A 17,861-nucleotide genomic window follows, 5' to 3' on the forward strand; every position below is an offset into this window, starting at 1 on the left:
TTTTCTGGGGCTCCAAAATCACTGCAGATGGTGACTGCAGTCATGAAATTAAAAGATGCTTGCTCCTTGGAAGAAAAGTTACGACAACCTAGACAGCATGTTAAAAAGCAGAGACACTACTTTGCCAACAAAAGTCTGTCTAGTCAAAGCCTTGGTTTTTCCAGTAGTCATGTATGGATGTGAGAGTTGGACTGTAAAGAAAGCTGAGCACTGAAGAATTGATGCTTTTGAACTGTGGTGTTGAAGAAGACTCTTGAGAGTCCCTTGGACTGCAAGGAGATCCAACCAGTCCATCCTAAAGGAAATCAGTCCTGAATATTCATTGGAAGGACTGATGCTGAAGCTGAAACTCCAATACTTTGGCCACCTGATGCAAAGAACTGACTCATTAGAAAAGACCTTGATGCTGGGAAAGATTGTAGGTGGGAGGAGAAGGGGATGACAGAGGATGAGATGGTTGGATGGCATCACCGACTCGATGGACATGAGTTTGAGTAAGCTCCGGCAATTTGTGATACAGGGAAGCCTGACATACTGCAGTCCATGGGGTTGCAAAGAGTTGGACACGACTGAACAACTGGACAACAAAAACAGGTAATTGTGTAGGAGCCACTGAAAGCTATTCAGAATATTTTTTTTATTTTTATTAGTTGGAGGCTAATTACTTTACAATATTTTAGTGGGTTTTGTCATACATTGACATGAATCAGCCATGGATTTACAAGTATTCCCCATCCAGATCCCCCCTCCCATCTCCCTCTCTAGAATATTTTCTTGAATATGTCCCTCTAAACAAGTGATAGCTTTCCAACCAAAAGATTTAGATCTCATTCTACTTCAATGCGAGTATCATAAAAGAAAATGAACCAAAAGACATAGTTTCTTATTTTTGATGAAGAAGAGAAACAAAAACAGGAGTTTAATGTAAAACGTATGAAGATCAAGCGGCTAGAAGAGAATTATAAAGGGTCTTGGGTCCTATTCATGAAAGTGAAAGTGTTAGTCGCTCAGTCCTGTCCAACTCTATGAGACCCCATGGACTGTAGCCCACCAGGCTCCTCTATCCATGGAATTCTCCAAGAATCCTGGGAGTGGGGCCCTTCTCTAGGAGATCTTCTCAACTCAGGGATCAAACCCTGATCTCTTGCAATGCAGGCAGATTCTTTACTATCTGAGCCACCAGGGTTTTTTCAGACTCCTTGAATTAAACCAAGACACTCCATGCCACTCCTCTCTCTGGGCAGTAAGAAAGGCTCCGGATTTGCAGAGGTCACCCATGGTCCAGAAAGAGTGACTTATGTCTCATCTACTCTCTGCTATATCCATCCCCAAAAACTATGGGCCATGAGGGAATCCGAGATCAGGGTAAGAGAAACTGGTGGATGCTTAGTAATGCTCTCTCTTTTGATTACATTATCCTATATGTTTCATGTTTTTTTCTTTTTTAAGTGCCTGGCTTAAGAGGTCTGATTAAGAGGTCTGATTCAGCTAAATTATGCAAATGGGCTAAGGAAGATGACCTGGAAGAAGCTGTCCAGAAATTATTCTGTACCTACAGGTATCTCCCCCCCCACACACACCCACAAAGGCTAATATCACAAGATTTACGGATCACATCAACTTACCTCTAGGTGTTCCAAGTTATTTGTTCTTTGAACAAGCATATTATCTTTTTGCAGGATATCTCTGTACTTAGCAGTCAGTTCATTGTATTGTCTATTGGACAATTCTAGTTCCGACAGAGAGACACTATTATCTACAACTTTTTGTAGTGCTGCAATCTTGAAAACGGCCATTTCCTATGTAAATAAAGATACATTGAATTGAAGTGTTGTATTTTTTTTTCTGGTAAAGCACTAGCCACTTTTGAAATAATACAGCTGAAAGCAAAACAGATTTCAGAATCATTAAAAAAAAATTAGATGTATCCTGTATGAAAACATATTGCAATAATTATTAATTACTTTCATATAAGAAATGATATTTGGACATTGAAAATCTTAACATAAATAAAATGAATTCTTTTATAACTCCTGTCATAGTTAAATGAAATTCAGTTAATTTGAGAAAAGTGTACATATAGCAGCAAGAAAGCATATCACTTAGAATATTTTGGATGGCTTTTTAAAATGTTATAAGATTTTTTAAAATGTGTCTTTTGAAAACTGAAAGGCAAAATGTGCATCCCTGCAGGTAACATGTACAGTTTGGCTATTTCTGCTTTTTTTATTTTTACTTCTTGGCTGTGCCGGGTCTTTGCTGCAGTGCAGGGCTCTTCTCTGGTTGTGCCAAGCAGGCGCTACTCTCTAGTTGTGGTGCTCCTCACTGTGCGGTGCTCCTCACTGCGGGCGGCTTCTCTTGTTGTAGAGCGCGGGCGCCAAGACGTGCGGGCTTCAGTAGTCATGGTTCCCAGGCTCCAGGTCACAGGCTCAACAGCTGCGGCACACAGGCTCAACTGCTCCACAATGTGCCGGATCTTCCCAGACCAGGGATCGAAACCATGTGTCCCGCACTGTCAGGCAGATTCTTTACCACTGAGCTACCAGGGAAGTCCCTATTACTGATTATTTATAATTAAAAAAACTTGCTATAAAATTAAAGAAAATCTTCTGTTCACAGAAAAATATTATTCAGGGAGAAAAAACTTGTTTGGATCATAGCTATCTATGATAAATAATATCAAAGTCTAAATTACCTGGTTTATCTTCAACTCTTTAACTACAGAGCTATAAAAGTCATTACTTAAAGACATCGTATTAACACCAAAAAGAAATGTCTGAACAGAAAACCAAATTTATGACATGAGGAAGATAAAGAATTTATGAGTTCCCCGATGGTCCAGTGTTAGGACTTAGCACTTTCACTGTGGGGGCCAGGGTTCAATCCCTGGTCGGGGAGCTAAGAGCCTGCAAGTCAAGTGGCAGAGCCAAACATTTAAAAAAATTTAAAAAAAGAAAAAAAAAACCCAAAGAATGATTTATGGTTATAATTCATTCTGAAGTAGAATAATGAGGGGAAAATATTTATAATAGTACTTCAGATCTCATTTTGAAAACTTCCCTATATAAATAAGTATCCCCTATTTTACCTTACCCTTGGGATTCTGTTTCACTTTTGCTGTGGGGTGAGGGAGATCATGTTTCCCATCTTTAAAAAACAGATGTATAGAACAGACTTTTGGACTCTGTGGGAGAAGGCGAGGGGGGGATGATCTGAGAGAATAGCACTGAAACTTGTATATTATCAATTGTGAAACAGATCGCCAGTCCAGGTTTGATGCATGAGACAAGTGCTCAGGGCTGGTGCACTGGGATGACCCAGAGGGATGGGATGGGGAGGGAGATGGGAGGGGGATTCAGAATGGGGAACACGTGTAAATCGATGGCTGATTCATATCAATGTATGGCAAAAACCACTACAATATTGTAAAGTAATTAGCCTCCAACTAATATAAATAAATGAAAAAAAAAAAACCCTCTCCCTTTTCTTTTTAGCTTTCAAAGTGTTGCAAAAACAAACAAAAATTCAGGCTGAAGAGGAAGAAAATTCCAGTTCTTTCTTCCATTTCAAATACTAACCATATTTGCAATACTCCCAAGAAAAACACTCTACAAAAGAAAACACAAAAATAAGAACATTTCATATTGTAGGTAGGTTTATTAGCATGACAATTTCACTCATTATTACATTTAAAAGGAGATGGCAAGGAACTCAAGTAACATTTTAATTTTTCTTTGAATTCTATGGCTTACATTGTTTTGTCATTTACTCACTAAATCATGTCCAAGTCTTTTGCTACTCCATGAACTGGAGCCCACCAGGCTCCTCTGTCCATGAGATCTCCCATAAGAACACTGGAGTGGGATGTCATTTCTTTCTCCAGGGGCTCTTCCTGACCCAGGGATTGGACCTATGTTTCTTGCACTTCAGGCGGATTCTTTACCACCAAGTCACCAGGGAAGATTTATATGCTCCTATATAAATTCAGACATGTCAAAGGAATATATGCATACTTAAATAAGCTATAAGATCAGATGTAAAGCAAGATGTAAAAGAATACGCATGACATGCAGCTTTTTGTGTCTTTGCTAACACTTGTGAAAGAAAACAGAAGGATTTTCAGTTACCTACAGGGGGTGAAGGGCTTCCCAGGTGGCTCAGTAGTAAAGAACCCACCTGTCAATGCAGGAAACGCAGGTTCAATCCTTGGGTTGGGAAGATTCCCCAGAGTAGAAAATGGCAACTCATTCCAGTATTCTTGCCTGGGAAATCCCACTGAAAATTTCAGAGGAGCCTGGCAGGCTACAGTTCATGGGGTCACAAAAGAGTTGGAGACGACTTAGCAACGAAACAACAACAACAACAAAGAGGCGAATGGGTGGAATATGATGAAGCAAAAGGTACAAGGACAGAAGTAAGATTTCTCTGATGACATCTTTTGTGTAAACGCTTTATGTATTCAAATTTAATTTTTAAAAAGTTATCCCTGAAATTGAAAACAAATGTAAAATAAATGAGCCTAACCACAGCGAATGTATATCATAACCACACAAAGAAAAATTACTTCACATCACTATAGAATATGTTATTTTGATGACACATCCTTAGTTAGAGATATTATAAAGACAGTAAGAACTGTAAAGAAACTTTAAACTATGCCTGACAGTAGGAACCATATTTCAAGATAACTAAAGAGCTTTGGCTTATGAGGAAAAGCTGTTTCTTTTATAAAAGAATGTCTGCTAATAAATGCTGTTGCTGCTGCTGCTGCGGCTGCCAAGTCGCTTCAGTCGTGTCTGACTCTGCGACCCCATAGACGGCAGCCCACTAGGCTCCCCCGTCCATGGGATTCCCCAGGCAAGAGTACTGGAGTGGGCTGCCATTGCCTTCTCCGGCTAATAAAAGAAATATACACAATAAACTAGAAAAATAATGATTTTTGCAACTCTTGATGAAATAATTGGGTCAGGCAACAACAATTACCAGTGGATGTTAAAACCATTAGAGAACTGATAAAGAACTGGTTATTTGCATGGTATCAAAACATTACCAAAGAGTTAATTAACTAAATCACTTAAAAATAGAGATATATGGCTGTCTCCCCATTAACACAGTTATCAATCATGAAACATGGGACTACCAGACATTCCATCTCTTGAATGATACAATATAAAGTGTTATTTATAAAGTACAAAGTGCTCTTGCCAAAATGTTTCCTTGAATATAACCACAGCTTCAAGGTTAACTTTTAGTAAATATAATGGTTAGAGGAAAAAATAAAATTATGACAGAATATAATTAAACATTCAATATTTTTCAGAGAGGGGAAAAGGAAAAGGAAGAGATTCTATATTAAAAAGATTTAGGATATGAAACATCCAAGGACAATGCAGAGTCCTTGACTGGACCCAGGGACAACTAAGGAAATGTGAATGTGGTCTGGGCATTCAACAATATATAAAGTATTGTTGTCAATTTTGTTAAGTATGATAAAGTTACTGTGGTTATGTAAACAGAAGACTTCTTTTTAGAGATGCATACTAAAATCCTAAGGGGAGAAATGCCTGCAATTAAAATACTCTTACAAAAAGCAAATGGAGCAACTATGGTCAAATGTTAATAACTGTTTACTATTAATCCAGGTGATAGTTAGTCATCATACTATCCTTCTCATCTGAAAATTTTCAGAGTTGAGAAAAAACAGACATACCTTAAAACGTTGCAAACGTCCAATTTTTTCACCAACTTCAGCCTCCATTGACATCAATTCATTCTTCTGTTTCCCATTTTCTTTCCTAAGCTGTCTCTCCATTTCTACCAAAGTAGTGTATTGCCGGATGAGTGACTTTTCATTCACCTGTAAGACTGTGATCTTTCTACTATTTTCTGCAAGTGTTTTTTTCATTTCATCTGAATCCATCTGAAGAGCACTGAGCAAATTCTGCACAAAGTCACATTTATATTACTTGTTGAATCTAGCTATCTTAGTTTGAATAATATTGCATATTGATTTTAAAAGTGCTTTACTTACATTATATTCTTTTACTTTTATAGCATCTTGTTGGATTTGATCCTCAAGTCTTTTTTTTTCCTCTTTCATTGTTTCAGATTCTGTTTTCCAGTTCTCCTTTTCACTTAAAAGAATTTTTTAAAAAAGCAATACAGTAAATCTATAGGAAGAGATAACTTTAGATAATGGAAATTTAGTTACCATAAAACAAGAGAAATTATAACTAATCAACATAATGGTAACATAAGTTAAAATGCCATTTGAAAGGGTTAATCCTGGAAGTTATTATTATTATTTAATAAACTGAAGGTATATTTTATCAAATTATTTAAACTACAAATTACTACTCTATAACTATTACAATATAATGATAATGGATCTTGTAAATATTTTATTAAAAACAGGCAATGATTAAGAAAATAATCAATATTCCAAACTTACTCTGGAAATCAAGTCTCGGTATTCTGACCCTATTCTTAAATTTGAGTGTTAAATAATCGGGAAATATTTAGAATGCATACAAAGTAATAAATCATTAGACTTAAAGAAGGTGTATAATATATTGTTGCCTACCCAGACCTCCAATCTGGTTGGCATAAACCACTTATAGTGTCAGCACTGAATGGCTCAAACCTGGACATATGAATTGGAGAGCTCATTTACTATTCTGCTAATGAGATCTAAGTCTGCTGGAGGCCTCTAGAAAAAATTTTATAAATAAAAACAAAGAATTATGTGAAAAGAAAACACCCGTCTTCTTCAATGGACATGGTTCCATCTTCCCTGAACTCCTAACTCCTGCACCACCATAGGAGATAATCTGACATACACCAGAAGATTCCCAAACATGACCGACCCTATACTTAGCTTTGGCTTTCTTGTTGGATTAAATCATAATCACTCTTAGTGTTTAAACCACCTTTGATCAGATATTCTAATTATTTCTAAAGATATTAGTCCGTTAGTACAGATGAGATGGCAGAGGTAAGAACAGGCTAGTTCTCTATGAAAACACATGAACAATGATGATGGTGATGAAAAAGAACTACTAAATGCTGACACAAACTGTTCATATGGGCCATAACATCCACAAAACACTCAGATCTGGGCATTTCACATAATTAATTATTTTACATAATTAAGTCATTACATTAATAGTAACTATGAAAAAGTATTACTATCACAGAATTTTATGGACAAGAAACTAAAACACAAAGCAGAGGTGAAGAGCAGGACGAAAAAAGAAAAGAAAATATCTAAATAATTTTTGTTACTTAACTTTAATAAGAATATGCTACATTTATAAAGTTTTGCTAACACCTATACCTTAGGTATTCTTTATATAATAAGCTTTGTTGATGACGAATTACTGCAAATTTTCTGTTATAGTCTTCAAGAGAATCTTCTAAATTCTTTAACTTATTTTCTTTATATTCTAGTTCCTAAAAATTGGTTTAGAAATGAGAATGAAAAAAGCATCAGGATATATTTTAAATATGAAAGTATAAATTCATATTATGACAAGATTATAGAAAAATATATGAGATAACAGACAACAAATCCATAAGCAGCCCAGATCATTTCTATGATTATTTTGAACATCTTATGGCATATGAAATGAGATAATATGTGTAAAAGAGAAGTGCTATGAAACAGATAAGATTATTTTCATCATATATTTATAATAGTTACAGGAACCATACAAATGATCAGATACAGTAGTTACAAACTTGCCTCTAGCCACTCAGCCCCACATACCCTTTAGTGAACATATGCATTCATCCCTCCACTCAATCTGTCCTCTCCAATTATTTAATTTTGAAGATGAGGAAAACTTGAGACTCAGAAAGATCAAGTAACTTATTTAACATTAAAAAACTCATTAGTACTAGGCTTGGTGACCATTTTCTGAGATGTATGCCAAGCTTGGTGCCAGGTGCCTTACATATTTGCAGATCTAACACTTGCAGTCAGGTCTGGCTGACTCCAAAGACCTTCCTACTTCCAGCACTCTACGCTGCCTTATGATTGGGAGTTCAAGTATTGTTTTTCCACTTTGAACAATGGCAGATTTTTAATCGGTGTTCACTAATCTATCACAAATGTTTTCTATGTGTTTTGGGCGTGTGTGTGTTTTTACACAAAGATGAAAAAATAATGAATCATCACAAGTAACACGACAAGGTTATACTGTCACTACTATTGACAAGTGTTCCTAAAGCAAAGAAGAATAAATTCAGGAAGAGTGTTAAAATCAGAAATTTAAAAATAATGATACAACATGAATTATAAAGTAATGATCTAATAAACAGTTCAATTCTAATACTCAAGGATTAAGTAATATAATTTACAAATACAAGCATTTGATAAGCATAACTCAAGTATATTCACAAGTGGATTACTTAGGAAAGGGAAACAGCAGTGCTTATAACGAAAAACTTATTTTCATTGATTCTGAACACATTTTTGTAATTATATTTGAAAAGTAGGTGATTTTATGGCTATTCAGACTTCAAATGAAAAAATGAAAAACAACTCTCATTAGGCTATTCATAATGACCAAAACAGAGAGAGCAAAGCTGACAAACAAATATAGAGCAAGCAGTATCCTCTCTGATTTGCTAATGGGTTAACTAACACCTTACAGGGCAAAGGGAAGAAAGAAATAAAAGATAATTTTAAGACAGCTTTTCTTAAAAGTTTTTCTTGTAATCAACAAACAAAAAAGGAACAATTCTAATCATTACACAAAAGACTGTGTCAGACTTTATTCATCTGAATTGCTTTTCCAACCAGCAATAGATAAAAGAGCTCATCTTACTTATACATTACTACCTTATAGTAGCTGCATGTTATTCTATCTGTCAATCATATATTTCATATGAATGGCACACATGCTTTTCATTCAGATGAACAGAATAAACTGCTTTTATTCATAACATTCCATCTAACATCAAAATCCAGTAAAAATACATCTCACTGTTAAAAGTCTAGGAACTCAAAGAAACAGCTGATGATTAAATTGTTATTATGCTATTCACATATAAAGTTTTCAGTACCTGTAAGATATGTATTAAATATTCATTCTGAGAATTAATAATATTGGCACTAGATGGTGCTATCCCATCAGGTAAGTCTATTCCTTTAAACACAACATTTGATCCTTCTGTTTGTCGTAAAAGACTGGTTTCTTTTTCAAGATGATCTATCTGGAAACAAACAGTTCAGAAATGAGAATCTCATCTCTTACACAAAAAGAAAGACAAATTAAAAAGCAGTAACTTACATTTCCTAGAGTAACTTTAACAAGTAGATATATGAATGCTCTGCCAGGTACTAATTAAATTATAATGTAATTTCTGCTTAGAGAGCCCTAAGAATACATTTAAAATCTTTGTATCCTTTTATATTTTCCGAGAAGGCAATGGCACTCCACTCCAGTACTCTTGCCTGGAAAATCCCATGGATGGAGGAGCCTGGTAGGCTGTGGTCCATGGGGTCGCTAAGAGTCGGACACGACTGAGCGACTTCACTTTCACACATTAGAGAGGGAAACGGCAACCCACTGCAGTGTTCTTGCTGGAGAGTCCCAGGGACGGGGGAGCCTGGTGGGCTGCCGTCTGTGGGGTCGCCCAGAGTCGGACACGACTGAGCGACTTAGCAGCAGCAGCAGCAGTGGCTCAAACTGTAAAGAATCTGCCTGCAATGCTGGAGATCGGGGTTTGATCTCTGGGTCAGGGAAAATCCCCTGGAGAAGGAAATGGAAACCCGTTCCAGTATTCTTGCCTGGAAAATCCCATGGACAGAGGAGCCTGGCAGGCTACAGTCCATGGGATCACAAAGAGTCAGACACAACTGAGCAACTAACACACAAACATTTTTACATTATAAGGTACTCATTTTTCCACTAATTTTATTTTAAAAATCCAAACAGAAGCTTTCTAATATAGAAAGAATTAATTCAAGGGGCATTTTCTCATAAAATAGTCATTAAAAAAAGTTTCACATTAAACCTTTGTTCATAAGCTTAGCATTTTATTTAAAAAAATTCTCACCTTTAAATGTGCTTTTGTCAACTGCTGAGAATAATTTATAGCCTCTTTCCGAGATTCTCTGAGCTCCTGTCTTAATTCTTCATTCCTTCCAGTAAGTTGATCAACTTGGGCTTTTAAATGCAGATTGGCATCAAATATTCCTTCTGCATTCTTTGATTCTATAGCCTAATATATTTAAATTATATTGAAATGTAAAGAAAAACACTAAAATCATAGTATAATAATCTATCTTTAAATAACACTCATATTTAAGCATGATACTACTCTCATGTGTAATAATGTATACCAACTCTATCTCTTACAAATTTATAACATACCAGTTAACCTACATCAGTATTACCAAGCATACTGATCACCTCATTCTAACAATTGACAAATATTGAGCTAACCCAAGTAGACTGGTAGACCAGAAAAACAGCTAAACAGAAACAAGATGACTAAGGTTCAAATATAAACCAATCTCTTACTAGCTGGGCAAGTGACTTAAAATTCCTTAAATCTTAGCTTCTTTATCTCTAAAAAAGGGGAAATAATGTTAGCTCTGTTCACTTCACAAAGCTTTTATACAGTCAAAATGAGATAATTTATATGTAAATACTTTGAAACCATGAAGCATCTTAAAGTAAAACTTAAGCAATGGAATGAAATAGCTACTACATTCAATTAGATAAAATTTTCACTGCTTCCTTTCCATACAGTTGAAGCATACAAGATAATAAAAGCAAAGTATGATAAAATAGTCTTATCCAAGAGCTCTGGATAAACAAAAATAGTATGAATACTGAAGTCACCAACCCACTTCTAATGCTATGTCTCAGATCAAACTCTATTCTACAAGGGGAACTCTATTTAGTGATCAAATATTGACAAAATAAACAGCCCAGTAAAATTCTAACTTTTCTATTTTAATTGACAGCCTCTGGCGTTCCTAATACCACTGTTCCATAGAATTCATCTGCTTCTCTTCTGGGTTGTTATTTCTCCTTTTTTCTGATTGATATGCCCCATCCAATGACATAGCAGTACCTCCTCTAAGAGATCATCAGAATGGCACTTTAGATCAGATAATTGTTATGCACTTAAGTTCACTTTCTATTGCTATAGGATACTTCTCAAGGTCCCTAATCACTGTCTAATTCAATCTCATTTTCCAAAAGACCTTATAGACAACATGATGCTATTTATCAACAAGACAACTAACTAGACTACTCTGTCACCTGTCAGAGTACCTCCTTCTGCCTATTGCTTCCTGCTATCCCTTTTGAATTAGTATAAATTATTACTTCATGTGGCCTGTTCTGCTCTTCTTAGGTTAAAGGCTTACTCTTAGAAATCTACTGCTTTGAGTTAAATCCCAGATCACACTCTTGATGAGATTACATATGATTTTACTCATCTTTCTGCCTCTGTCTCAGCATGACCCTTAAAATAAAAAGTGGAGATAACAGAAGAAAGTATCAGTGAACTTGAAGATAAATCAATAGCAATTATCCAACTCAGAGAAAAAAAGATAAAATATTAGGGAAAAAATGAACAGAGCCTCAGGGATTTGTCTAACATGTATCACTGGAGTCCTAGAGACAATGGGGGCAGAAAAAATAATGAAGAAATTAATGGCAGAAAATTTCTCAACTGTGGTGAATAACAAGTGAACAAGCTCAGGAAACCCCAAACAAGGCGTGCACATGTGTGTGTGTGTGCGCGCGTGCACACACACACACACACACACACACCCTTTGGCACATTACAGTCACACTGGTGAAAACAAAATGAAAAGAGAAAGTTTTGAAGCAGTCTGAGAACTATACATTTCATACAGTGGAATGACTCAAATGACAGTAATGTTTCATTAGAAGCTGTGAAGACCACTGAGAGTAGAACAACATTTTTAAAGTGATGAAACAACAAAATAAAACTATTAAATATAAAAATAACTTACATTAACTAGTCTTTCAAGACTAGGAATAATTAGAGATGTTTCTCCTCCTTTAACATCAGGATCTTTCTGCATTTCCTTAATAGCTTGCAATATTTCTTTCATACCTTCTTCAAGTTGCTTATTTTCTTCAACTAATTCTTTTACTAAAAATGACATATTTATTGAATGAATGAGATTTACAATTTATAATTTACACTAGGTATAACTTTACAATTATACTATGCTATAGAGATGACAAGTATTTCACATATAGCAAAAATAACCCATTTATAAAATGTGAATACAAATAAATGTACAAAAAAATAAATAAAAAAATAAAAAATAAATCCAATGTGTAAATAGTTAAATAAAACTAAACACCTATTTAAATAATACACATATATATACATATATAGTTCATGGCTGAAAGAAATAAATCATAAGCATACTTTGCTTTCACTTTATATTAAAACCTTTACATTTATTTTCTAACTTCACTTTCATTAGAAGACAAAAGAGAAAAAATAGACTTACTTATCATTATAATAAATTCAGATTAATAACATTCTCTGAAAAAGAAATATAGCAAGGCAAACCAAATAAGAGATTGACATTGATGCATTATAGACATAGTTAAGGCTAAAACAGACTAGAGAACAGAATGTATTAAAGTCCTTTCAGACCCATAATTTTCAGTACAGGTTAAGTAAGTAAAGAAAAATAAGAGATAACAGTGACTTACACTTATTTTGAAATTTCACTATTACTGTTCTACTTCTTTCTAAATCTCTTTCCTTTTCAATTAGTTCTCTTGAAAGAAATTCATTCTAAACAAAATAAAGAGAAAATTGTTTTTTTAAAAAAATATTAGAATAGTTTATAGTTTTGAAGTTTAAAGAAAAGTTTGACCAACTGAGGTTTAAAATACCTAAAACAAGCTACAGAAACATAGCCACAGTCATAAAAATAAAATAAAACTTAAAAGGTGAAACAGGTAATGATTACCCCTTCCACTTTCTCCCTCCCTGCAACACCATGGCAAAAGGCAAGCAGATAATAAAGGTTTTTCTCTTTAGCACCACAATCATCTCTTTTAATGATCTGCCTTTACACTACCTGTTCTGCCTGGCTTCTAAGATGTTCAAGCTCTATTTCTGCATTTCTATTCTGTGCTTCTTTGATCAATAAATCCTGTGCTATGACTTCATTCTAAAGAAACATGTAATAATTAGGCAAGTTAATGAGTTCATTTCAAATGTACTGCATTTTTAGATTTTTAAAAGAAAGAATGTGAATAAATTAGTGTTAATGTGCAAACAGAAAAATTATTACAATTGCTACTTATAGAATTTTGTTAAAAAGTCATAAAAATGAATTAAAAGAAAATCCTAGGAACGTTATTTGGAGGATAGCTCACCTGAGATCTAAGAAATACTAGTTCTGTCCGTAGCTGTTCTATAAGATTTTCAAGTGGATCTATCTGAGGTAATTTTGACTGTGCAGTAACTGGCACAGGGTCTGGAACATCAACTTCAAGTTTACCTTTCCAAATTTCTGTCTGTAAGGGTACTTCACCTTTTCCTATATCTTCTTTCAAACTGGTATCAGCAAAGTTGACTGGGGTATGAACCTGTTCATCTTCTGATGTTGCTACTTGTGATTTTTCCATGCCAGCTCTATTATCATGAATTTGTTGACAAAATATTGCTGATTTTTGCCTAAGTGATAACTTCTGTGTTAAATCTGAAGCTATTGATAAGGCTCGTAAAGATGAATCATTTTTTTGTGTGAAATTAGTCTTTTCAAGTGCCTGATGGCTTCTTGTCACTTTCTTCATAGACTCATCAGAAAGAGAACATAAATATTCGTTTATTTCTTCATGACTATCTCTACTAAAGGTACTGATTAATGATTCTAGATTTCTTAAAGACTGTAGACAGGGTGCTTTAAAAATCTCCCTTATTGTAATAGTTTCTGGAGGTGAAATATTATCTTTCACTTGTACGGATGAAGAATGTGTAGTTAAAGAGACAAAAGGATTCACTTCACTTTCTACATTCTGGTGAATTTCAGATAACATTCTCGATAATGATCCCATGGTCATATTCTCTTCTGGCTCATTCTGATATGACTGTGGAATATTGAATGATGGTCTCCTATGCGGCAGCTCTACTTTATCTGAACTCCTAATCTGTATTCAGAGTAAACAACATTTCATTAATCAATCTTGGGATCTATCTGAGATTTTTTAACAAGTATAAAAAGAAGCAATGTCCAAAATGAGATAATAGGAGAAGAAATGAAAGCCTGATAATAATATTCATTCTCTTCGCCATAGTAATACTTTACTATTTACCTTTGACTGTTCTTCACTCATATTTTTGAGGCTCATGAAATCAAATTTTCTTTCTCTCATTCTATTCTCTTGAGAAAAGTGTTCAGTTAGGTTCAGGTCCTCAGCAATTAATCCTACAAATAAAAGAATTAACAAATGAGCAAAATAAAAATAACTCTTTAGTTATCCCAATATTTTAATGCTTTTTTTTTTTTTTTTTGACTATGCCTCATAGCACGTGGGATCTTAGTTTCCAGACCAGGGATCAAACCCACACCCCTTGCAGTGGAAGCACGGACTCTTAACCACTGGTAAGCCCCCAATACTTTAATTCTTAAAAACTAAATCAAGTTTTAACTCAAACAAAAGGTAAAATAGTTATTCCAAAATCCTTGATCCATATGTAGCCTCCTTTACAACTGCCTGATTTAGGCCACTTTTAATAAGATATTAATAAGAAACAATACAAATTCTATCTTCTCTATCATTCTTTTTTCACATATTAGTAAGTGCTAAAATAGTTAAAATATATACACACAAAGAATCATGAATGATTACTAAATTGCTTAATATATTAATAAATTACCAAGTTTTGCCCTTCTAGAAATTTTTGATGTACTATAGAGAGCATAATGCTAAAAAGAAAAAAATCTTTATTATTCACAGATACTTGTGAGCTTGGGCCAAGTTAGGAAAAAAATTGTCCCTATGGTCTTCTTACAAACAAGCAATAGCTATTAAAGAACTAAACCAACTGTTCTCTTTATATCATGTAAGATAAATAAAAACAAAAAAAGATGTTAATTTTTATTCAATAAAGCATTACTTTCACTTAGCAAAGAAAAATGTACAAAGAAAGCTTCGAAGACATAGCTTTTAAGGAGAGAAAATATTAACAGTAATATATATTAATGAAATACTAAGTTTTATCATTACTAATCACAACATATTGTGATTGACTAGAAATTAGTAAGATTATACTATAAAGTTTTCTAAAGTCCATGATTCTGAAGTTTGTTTTTTGTTCACTTATTATTCTTTTTAACTGTTTCAGATTTAGGACTGAACTCAATGACGCTCACACACTCTCATCAGGCCATTATTTTCATTTATTAAACTTGTAGCAAAACCACAGGAATATAGCAATACTATTTCCAACTTACAGAAAATTCTATATCCACACAATTCATTTTCTAAGGACTCTTTAAAGGTCTGGAGTAACAGAGTATACCTGAAGTGACAGTTCTTTTTCCTTTTTCTTGAGCCATTTGACGAATTTTTTTCTTCAGATCAAGTCGCTCTTCCTCTAGACTTTCAATCTACAAGGTATAAACCATTAGTATTGCTCTTTGCTTCAACCAGGAAAATAGCCAGCTGACTACTGCACTTGCCTCTTTCAAAAGAACCTGGTTTTCAGCTCTGTACTGCTGCTGCTTTAAACTTTTGCTCTTTCTAAATTCAGTTAAATCAATCATTGTCATTGGTTCAAGGCCTAAAATAAAAAGCAATATGATTAAAACCTTATTCATATTCAAATGAGCTACAAAAAACTTCATATAACAACTGGTTATCATCAAGCAACTGGTTATAATCTATTTAGCCAGCATCACTGAAGAACGGGGTACTTTTTGTGCAAGAATTCTTCAGGTATTTGAACTGTATAAGCTAAAATTTTATCACAATTTAATGGAAATCCTGATAAAAACATATTATGATCTGTCTTCTCCATGTTGGACTGTCATAGTGGTACTATCATATATTAAGAACAGAAGCTTTGGCATAAAACAGTTGGGTTCAATTCCCACTTTTAATTATTAACTAGGTGTAGGGATAATATTATATGTATGTATGTATGTATGAGAAGGAAATGGCAACCCACTCCAGTGTTCTTGCCTGGAGAATCCCAGGGACAGGGGAGCCTGGTGCGCTGCTGTCTATGGGGTCGTGCAGAGTCGGACACGACTGGAGCGACTTAGCGGCAGCAGCATGTATGTATGCATTTCTTTGTCTTGTTGTCAGGGGTATAATAAAATTAACCCAAATAAAGTACTTATAGCAGTGCTTAGCACAGAGTAGTCATTATTGATATCAATATTAATTATATTATCAAGACTAGACTGACGTTCTCTTTCCTAATTTCCTATTACTAAGAGGCTACCATGCTCTGAAAACCAGATATCAAGATTGTCTCAATAATTATGAAGCAAGATTTGGGGCCTTTAAAATACAGAAAGTCTAATGTTTATGACTACGGTCTATGTAGTTCAGTCATCTTTATGAACATCCAGATTGAAGTTGGCCATAATCTGATAGGTCAAATTGATTAGACTAAGTCTAACTTGAGGTCCTGGCATGACTCTGGGTTCTAGTCAGAAACTCTTTTACAAATAAATAGTATGTATAAAATATTTACTTTTTTTTCCTTTGGAGAATAGTTTTTACAGGTGATCACTTTAATCCTAGAAGAGCATTAATTGGTATCTATCAAGTATAATGAAATCATTATTTACATCTTTATTTTCATTTTAAAGTAGCAATTTATACTGCACTGTCATAACATTCAAAGTAATGAACTATTCACTAGTGAACTATTTACTGATATCAATATACAAACTTTCACATGATATTTACTAATTACTTCTTATAATCAATAGTAACCTTATAATACTCAACCTAAGTAAAACTTAATCTAAACTATAAAATTCAAGTATTTATCAAATAAAGTCTTAAAAAGGATTGAACAGTATTTCTAAATGTTCCCAACATTCATCTGAAGTTAGAGCATTTTGCAAACTAACAAATTACTTTTGTTGAAAATAAAGGTAACTTGCAATATGTGGTATTAAGTTAGTAGACTTTCATTTTTTAAACAAGCAGTTATTATTGAGGAAATCTTGGACTGAATATAGCAATGCTCCAGATCTGGCCAACTATCATCCCAATTCCATCCAATCCATAATCCCACTTCAATTGGAACAGTTCCACTTGTACTAATTCTAAATATTCTTATAGGAGGAGTTATTTGGAAAAAAAGTATATCCAATTATTAACAATAAAAATAAACAACAAAAAAAGGACTTGACCATCAGGGTTGCGCAAACTCCATATCCTAAGAGATGACTTACCCATGCGCTCCCTAAGTGCCTCATTTTCATCAAGAAAATCACTGATCTTCAACTCAAGCTTATTGATTTCCTTTGTCAATACTTCAATCTCTCGGTCTCTTATTTTAATTTGGTTTTTACAATTCTTTATTTCAATAACAGCATCTTCTAAACCATAAACTCCCTGAAAAATACCCAATGTGATTTAAATATAACATTGTTTATTCTCAAGTTCATACATTTCTTATTAAGTCGAGGGGAAGTGCCCATAAAACTAAGATTTATATCTTTAAACTGTGTTTTTTTAATGGTACTTTTAAAAAACAAATCCAGTAGTAATAATAACAGGAAATGGAACAATTGACATTTCCCAGTACAGCATCCTAATGGCAAAGCAACTCAGAATATTACCTATTAAACACTTTAACAACATATGGAA

At 34.2% G+C, this 17,861-nt stretch overlaps 1 protein-coding gene across 4 annotated transcripts in view; it reads right to left on the minus strand.

The window, feature by feature from the left end:
- Positions 1 to 17,861, minus strand: part of CEP290 (centrosomal protein 290) — an 89,782-nt gene that overhangs the window by 50,973 nt on the left and 20,948 nt on the right. For 3 of the 4 annotated variants that reach the window (XM_070454302.1, XM_070454301.1, XM_070454303.1), the window contains 14 exons: positions 17,444 to 17,606; positions 15,710 to 15,810; positions 15,550 to 15,637; positions 14,340 to 14,452; positions 13,401 to 14,174; positions 13,100 to 13,192; positions 12,726 to 12,810; positions 12,005 to 12,147; positions 10,066 to 10,230; positions 9,070 to 9,219; positions 7,337 to 7,452; positions 6,032 to 6,134; positions 5,711 to 5,941; positions 1,626 to 1,799 (listed from right to left, as the gene is read on the minus strand). In XM_070454302.1, the coding sequence (XP_070310403.1) occupies positions 1,626 to 1,799; positions 5,711 to 5,941; positions 6,032 to 6,134; positions 7,337 to 7,452; positions 9,070 to 9,219; positions 10,066 to 10,230; positions 12,005 to 12,147; positions 12,726 to 12,810; positions 13,100 to 13,192; positions 13,401 to 14,174; positions 14,340 to 14,452; positions 15,550 to 15,637; positions 15,710 to 15,810; positions 17,444 to 17,606 (2,499 nt within the window). The remainder of the gene's footprint in view (positions 1 to 1,625; positions 1,800 to 5,710; positions 5,942 to 6,031; positions 6,135 to 7,336; positions 7,453 to 9,069; positions 9,220 to 10,065; positions 10,231 to 12,004; positions 12,148 to 12,725; positions 12,811 to 13,099; positions 13,193 to 13,400; positions 14,175 to 14,339; positions 14,453 to 15,549; positions 15,638 to 15,709; positions 15,811 to 17,443; positions 17,607 to 17,861) is intronic. The other variant, XM_070454304.1, reaches the window with a different exon arrangement.

Source organism: Odocoileus virginianus, chromosome 24 (genome assembly GCF_023699985.2).
Source record: "Odocoileus virginianus isolate 20LAN1187 ecotype Illinois chromosome 24, Ovbor_1.2, whole genome shotgun sequence".
In the NCBI taxonomy this organism is placed as follows: domain Eukaryota; kingdom Metazoa; phylum Chordata; class Mammalia; order Artiodactyla; family Cervidae; genus Odocoileus; species Odocoileus virginianus.